This window comes from Gossypium arboreum, chromosome 13, assembly GCF_025698485.1.
Source record: "Gossypium arboreum isolate Shixiya-1 chromosome 13, ASM2569848v2, whole genome shotgun sequence".
NCBI classification, from domain to species: Eukaryota; Viridiplantae; Streptophyta; class Magnoliopsida; order Malvales; family Malvaceae; genus Gossypium; species Gossypium arboreum.
The window spans coordinates 100,248,586-100,255,117 of NC_069082.1; the positions used below are offsets into that span (position 1 = coordinate 100,248,586).

Here is a 6,532-nt window from a genome sequence, read left to right on the forward strand (position 1 = left end):
GCTGAAAACACATAAAATAATATTAAAATAATTTTCAACCTCAAATTTATGGTTTCAAAACTACTTTTCCGAAACCACGATCTCAATAGAAGTAGTAAGCATCTCAAATATTTGCCTTCCTATCTCGGCCTTTTGGTAGTATGAAAACCTTTAGATTCTTTGTACAGTTATTTATTGTTGAAGATTTAATGTTTAAGTGACTAAAATGAACACACCAAATTAAGTCACCAACTGAATAGTTTATTCTTTTTTATCCTAAAACCCTGATGAATTACTAAACAAACAAATATTTTAGTTAAAAAAGTAAACAAGTATCTTTTATCTTAAAACCAATCCTCATTGCTGTTGAAATGCCATTTTGTCCACAAATACAAAAAATATCTATCTTCAATCAATTCATCGGTTTCTTAGCATTGCGCAACACTGCAACTCCCGCGCCCCTTCTTTCACTCTCACACTACATATGGGGTTGGCTTCAGCCACCACCATCTCCTCCTCCTCCTCCTCCTTGCTCTCCTCCTCCCTATGCCCTGGCAGAAGAGGCTTTCTTCTGCCCTGCCATCATCACTTCTGCTTCCTCTCAACTTTTGTACGGTTCAATCATTTTTTATCCCTTTTCAGCTCTCTTTATATTATTTAATAATTGTATCCAATTGAACTTGAAAACCAAAGCTAAAATAAAACTTTGTTAGAGACAATGTCTTTGGTTTCTTTTATCACAAAGAAATAGAGAATTAGACATCAATTAGGGAAAGGCTTCAGGCTTAGGGATTGATTGCATATCCTTGTAATTTTTCATCCAACAAGACAAACCCTTTTACCTTGTTTAATGTTTTAATATCCAAAAAAACTATGAGGTCATGCAGTTGTTTCTCAAATTGATCATATAAAAGTAACTGACTATAAAGTTTCAGTTTATGTTCAGAGTAAATGCAATTTGAATTGGAAAAGATCATCAGGAAAGAAGAGAGGTGAAAGAGTAAAGTGTAGTGCAGTGGGAGTGGGAGTGGAAGATGAAGCATGTGAATTAGTGAATGGAGTTGAGCTTTCAATTGGGGAAGGAGATGATAACATCCAAGCTTATCTCTTTAAGGCAGTGAAGAACAATAATGGAGCAGGTGTTTTGCTTTTATCTGATATCTTTGGGTTTCAAGATTCAGCCACAAGAGATTTCGCATACCAAGTTGCCTGCCATGGTTACAAGTACGATTATTAACCTTGTAACCCCTTAAGTTTTATTTTCTTTGCTTATTGACCCTTCTTTCCATTATATGGCTGTGAACCTGTGAACTCTACTTAGATTTGAGGTGTGTATTAATTCTTCCTTTTTGTTTACTCATATTCTTAAATGAAACTGCAGTGTCCTTGTTCCAGACCTATTTCGTGGTGACCCCTGGGAAAAGGGCCGACCAAAACCAATGTTTGAACAATGGCTGGCTAGCCAAGACCTTCAGAGGGTTGCAAATGACATAGCAACCTCAACAAAATGGATGGTTGATGAATTTAGAGCTGCAGGAATTTCAAAGAAACTTGGTATCATTGGATTTTGCTTTGGCGGTGGCCGTGTGATCGATGTTTTAGCCGCTGACCAGGGTGCTTGTTTTAGCACTGCTGTCTCATTCTATGGGACCAGGATGGATCCGACACCGGCATCTAAAATAAAGGTGCCTGTGTTGTTCATTTCAGGGGATGATGACCTGCTCTGTCCTATTGGTGTTTTGAGCAAGTTCGAGAAGATCATTGGCAACGGCTCTAGGGTTGTAATCTTCAAAGGAAGAGGTCATGCCTTTGCCCATCGACCGGGATCTACAGAAGAGGATGCAGATGCGGAGCAGGCGTTTACCTTGATGAGGAATTGGCTTCATGATGGCCTACTCGTAAACAGTTGAGCGCATCTATGTTTATGGTTATCTTATAGGGTGCTTAAGGTAGAATTGGTGCATCTTTCTGGCAATACTCTGAACAAGCAATTTGTTCTTGAGGATGCTCATGCCCATTGATGTATATACGCTAATTAATGTCGTTTTTCGTTTCTTTTATATTACAAGAATTTTCAGGATAACCTTTTAACTTTTGGGGGTTTAATTCATGATTGTGAATAGGTGAAAAGTCGTAGAGATTAAGATCCAGATTAAGACTTGCTAGATATCAGCTACATGAATTAATTTAGCTAAGCTCAAGATGAGGTGAAACTCAATCCTGAAGAGTAAATGCATCTCAAATGAACAGATTCAGAGTGGAAGATCCCAATTTTCAGTTTGCACCAATAGAATGATGCAAGATTTTAGCATTTTTTGAATAGAAAAATTATAATAGAGAGCAAACTAGAAGCACCCAGATTGAGACTTGAAAAGAAATTGCTGCATCTGTATCTAAACTGCAAACATGTTGGCATTTCATTAAGCATATTCATCCTAACAAATTATTCAACTGAAACCCAACTCAACTTACCAGTTTCAGAGTTAAAACTAAAAGCTCAAAATAGCAATCTGGCTTGGATGCAGAGAAAACTGGTTCAATTTGATCCTAACCGAACTAGACAAGTCTCAAACTAGGTTAGGCTTCCCACTTAAACCCTCAAATTATGGACTGGTAGCTTTAAACCCATCTTTTATTTATTTGTTCTGTTCTTTCCAACGACTCATGAAAGAGCATTCAATCTTAGCTTTAACTTCTAACAAAGGCAAAGATAACTGACATAATTCAAGTGCTGAGGCTAAGCTCGTTCTATTTTGGACATAGTTGAAGTAAGCTCCAAGGTTATGTTAGGATTTAAGATGACAAAAAATGGAAAGGGTGGAACAATAATTTGTTTGTGCAGTGAGGTTTCTGGAAGGCTAATTGCACAGTGCACAATCCTAACTCTGGTTTAAGCAACTCAAACCTAAGTTCAAAAGCTAGCTTGTAAAGTAAATAGTTCAATACTTCATGAAACATGGTACAACAAGCAAAATAACGAAATGGGCAAGGAACATAGTTATGATACCAAGCTAAAGAAGCTCCAACCCAATCTCAAAAGCTAGCTTCTAGGGCAGAGAGTTCAACAAAGGCAGGAGAAGAAATAAAGAAAAAATAGGGACAAAATATGACCTACACACGCATCCTTAATTTTTCCATGACATGAGGCAGCTGAAAAAGAACTCTAGATATCAACACACAGCAGATAAATCAAGTCCAACTCTCAACAATAATCACGCAAAATGCAGGACTGCAACAGAAGTATTTGTTTTTATTTTTCCGCTTCAAATTGTGTTTACTCATTTGATAGAATTACATAATAAAAGATAATGTGATTCATAACAAACTTTTGGTGCAACAAGTTAATTGTTTACCCACCAACATATAATCTTAGAGGAACTTCAACAAAATCAACTCACTCCACTTGCTCCTGGAAAAAGAAAAGAGAAGTAAATTAACTTTCTTATAGAGATTCTTGAAACATATAATATGTAGAATAATATTGAAATAAACTAAAATCTAGAAGCATCCTTGCTATGCAGATTTTTGATAAAGTTAGAACTTAATAGACCAGACTGTAAAACTGTCAGAAAAATCAACAACAACATCTACTCTGGACAAGAATAGTTGCCCTAAACTGCCAAGGCTCTATGCAAAGATCATCCACTACACGGGGGCCAATAACCAACTAGACATTTTCACCTGAGAAATTGGTTATGCTTGGGCACTGGCAAAAAAATATTTTTTCCCCTTGCAGCAGCAGATTTTTTACTCACAACTTTCCCATCAAAATGCCTTTCGTAAAACTTTAAAACAGTTCAGCTAAGCAATAATTTATACTAGAGATCTCCGGTCCCTATTCAAATATAAGTTGATCTGATGTATATAGTTTTGCATAGATGGGCGTAGGTGGAGTACTCCATAAAAATCTGAACACCCCCTTCAATTTTCAACCTATAGGTCGTTATATTTTATTTTAAAAGGGCTACTCAAAGGTCAAGGGCCTATGAGTAGGGCGTACTCTAGGTGAGAAACAATTAATAACCTGATGGTTTATGACATTTTAAGCAATTATTCAAGAAAAGCTCAATGAAAGTTGTTTCAGCTCAGTAATTGAAATATATGCCAATGCCCATATTTGATTCATCAGCATCACAGTTTCACTTTCCACAATATTTCAGATTTTTTTATATACATACATCTAATTCTAGTCATTGTTAGAAGAAATTAACCTACGAAAAAGGTTCACTCATCATCACCATTTTTTTTAATTCAGATTGATTACTCTTAGATGGCTCTAACAAAGTTGGTTGAGTGTGAGCATTGAAGTTGACGATCACAAAATCGATTAGCGGGCATTCATAACCTAACCCAGAATGACCCCACCAGTGCTGATGCATATCCTCTCATTTAACACCTTGAGATGACTGTTGATAGGTTGAAGAAAATTTTAACATTTGTAGTGGACAAAGGATTACACTAAACAATTAGAACATGAATGTGCAACCTAGAAAAAGGAAGATTCCAGAAGATTAAACCCATAGTTCAATAAAACATTAGTTCAACCTTGGGTGCAGGAGCATCATCAAGCTTCGGAGGAGCCAACTTTGGAGAATATCCACCAAAAAGACTAGAACAATCAGTGTATGCAGATCCAATCCCAATCCCAGCACCAAAAGCTACAGATGCCCATCGAGTCACTGGACTCCCTGACAGGACAAATCAAAGTTATGAACTCAAGGAAGGATTAAGGAAGACATGCAAAGCAGAAAGCACAAAAACGGAAAGGCATGATAGCGACAATGCCTGGAAATACAAGTACTAGAAGAAAACTGAAGCAATTCAAAATGGAAGAACTCAGTTTACTTTGTCCACGCCTTAGATTAACATCTAGCAAAAAGTTAAAATGCATAATCACTTCAACCGTTTAGGCTTTGCCAGGTAGCATTGATGATTGAAGGTGGCTATGAGTCATAAATCATAAACAGTTCCTTTCCACTCTCCCCACAAAGCAAAGCCTTAATCAAGTTCCTCGTCATTTCTAGGCAATTTACAACAAAGGCAAAAAGGAGCTACTTCCGGTGTTGGAATTTGAGGTGAACTAAAACCAACATGCTGGGATGCAAGGTTCTCCTTAAGGAAGCCACTTGGAATCAAACGTTGCCACTTAAATGGATAGTAAAGTGTACAACAAAATTGTAAATAGCAGCCATAGCTCGATATTGTGGCTGCTAATTGCATTTGTGGCTCTCTTTGCCACCAGTATTCACTGTAGATATTTGCTGCAATTGAGTGTAGTAATATACCTCGCACTCGCAACCAATAAACACAACAAATCCAAAAAACTATCCACGACTGCAATTTAAATCCCTAAATATTTTGGACATGAATATACATCATATTTACATTAACATCTACAGCTATGAATGTAGAGCAGGCGCATATATAACTGGAAAAGAGAATGCTACCGAGTGCAGAACAACATAGAAACAACTAGAAGAAAGATAAAAAGTGGATATGAGAAAACAAAATTTGTAGAATCAATTAGGCTAATCTGCAATGGGGCAAATCGAAAACAACATATCTTAAAAGGAGAAAGAAATAAAGAAATTAGGGAAAGAGAACAAACTGAAGAAAAGGAGGCCACCAAAAGCGCCAGCCAAGGATGCATAAACGAAGCGGCGGAGAGTGAGATCGATGCAGGCGTCCCATTTTGCGTTCATGTCATACTTTGACGGCGTCAATTCCTTGTTATCCCCCATTTCAGAGCCTTATGCAGTACAACTATTACTTTCGTTATTTCTTGGAATTTTTGCTCAGATTTCCTTCTTTTTACTTCGTCTTCGTTTGATTCTCCTCCTTTTGTTTTCTGGGTAATCTGCCGCAATGCCTCTCAGATAGGTACCGCTTGTTTTTCCTTTTTTTTTTTTTTCTTTTTTCTTTTCGACGTACAGCATCCATCGATAAAATGGGATCAAGAACAGCAAGGGCCCAGAAAGCCCAATAATAGAAATGTCTCAAAAGAGCTCAAAAGATGCAATAATAGAAACAAGATCCAAACAAGCCCAGCTCCCCACAATATTCAATTATTTCACCCGTGCTTCATGACCTATCTACTTGGGAGGTTCCTCCGATGACCTTCAAGCTTGTCCCAGACAAAGGGTTGCGTAGGAACCCGAAAGGTCGTCCGCAATCATCCAGAATCCATAATAGAATTGACATTAAGGAGAAATCCAACGAGAAGCTTTGTGGTGTTTGCAGATTAGCCAGTCATAACCGGAGTAAATGCCCTCTCCGAAACTACCATATTGGACAATCGTCGTGACCAGGTAGAAATTGAGATGTTGTTCATTACATGTTGAGAGGATTGAATCTAAAATTTATCTACAATTTGTTGTTAATTTAATTTAACTTACATAGTTAGTATAAAGTTTATTTATTTAAATTGCAAAAAAAAACCCATAAAATTGATAAATAAAATGGAAAAAAAATCATTACATAAATACAAAGTTGACTATTTAAATTACAAAAAAACAAATTAAATTGATAAATAAAATTCCAAAAATTCATTACA

The 6,532-nt window shown here is 36.8% G+C and overlaps 2 protein-coding genes across 4 annotated transcripts; one reads left to right on the forward strand and one right to left on the reverse strand.

The window, feature by feature from the left end:
- The first annotated feature begins 326 nt into the window (after positions 1-326).
- LOC108464591 (uncharacterized) lies at positions 327-2,062 on the forward strand. 2 transcript variants are annotated; one of them, XM_017764956.2, is made up of 3 exons: positions 327-589; positions 926-1,203; positions 1,361-2,062. In XM_017764956.2, the coding sequence occupies exons 1-3, from the start codon at positions 464-466 to the stop codon at positions 1,887-1,889; spliced, it is 933 nt and encodes a 310-aa protein (XP_017620445.1). In that variant the 5' UTR covers positions 327-463; the 3' UTR covers positions 1,890-2,062. The 2 variants fall into 2 exon arrangements, with proteins under 2 accessions (XP_017620445.1, XP_052880118.1); XM_053024158.1 differs by having other exon boundaries at positions 356-589; positions 915-1,203.
- Positions 2,063-3,209: 1,147 nt separating this feature from the next.
- On the reverse strand, positions 3,210-5,947 carry LOC108464592 (uncharacterized). 2 transcript variants are annotated; one of them, XM_053024160.1, is made up of 3 exons: positions 5,588-5,947; positions 4,525-4,658; positions 3,210-3,388 (listed from the first exon to the last, which is right to left on the reverse strand). In XM_053024160.1, exons 1-3 carry the CDS (start codon positions 5,718-5,720, stop codon positions 3,374-3,376), a joined length of 282 nt encoding a protein of 93 aa, XP_052880120.1. In that variant the 5' UTR covers positions 5,721-5,947; the 3' UTR covers positions 3,210-3,373. The 2 variants fall into 2 exon arrangements, with proteins under 2 accessions (XP_052880120.1, XP_052880119.1); XM_053024159.1 differs by having other exon boundaries at positions 4,525-4,667; positions 5,588-5,934.
- Between the last annotated feature and the right edge of the window lie 585 nt (positions 5,948-6,532).

Excerpts from the sequence above, each read along its gene's own strand:
- LOC108464592 (XM_053024159.1), bottom strand. The coding sequence starts at position 5,720 with ATGGGGGATAACAAGGAATTGACGCCGTCAAAGTATGACATGAACGCA. Across the intron at positions 4,668-5,587 it reads TGGTGGCCTCCTTTTCTTCA|GGAGTCCAGTGACTCGATGG; the intron begins GTTTGTTCTCTT and ends TTGTCCTGTCAG.
- LOC108464591 (XM_017764956.2), top strand. The coding sequence starts at position 464 with ATGGGGTTGGCTTCAGCCACCACCATCTCCTCCTCCTCCTCCTCCTTG. Across the intron at positions 590-925 it reads TCTGCTTCCTCTCAACTTTT|AGTAAATGCAATTTGAATTG; the intron begins GTACGGTTCAAT and ends GTTTATGTTCAG. Across the intron at positions 1,204-1,360 it reads GTTGCCTGCCATGGTTACAA|TGTCCTTGTTCCAGACCTAT; the intron begins GTACGATTATTA and ends ATGAAACTGCAG.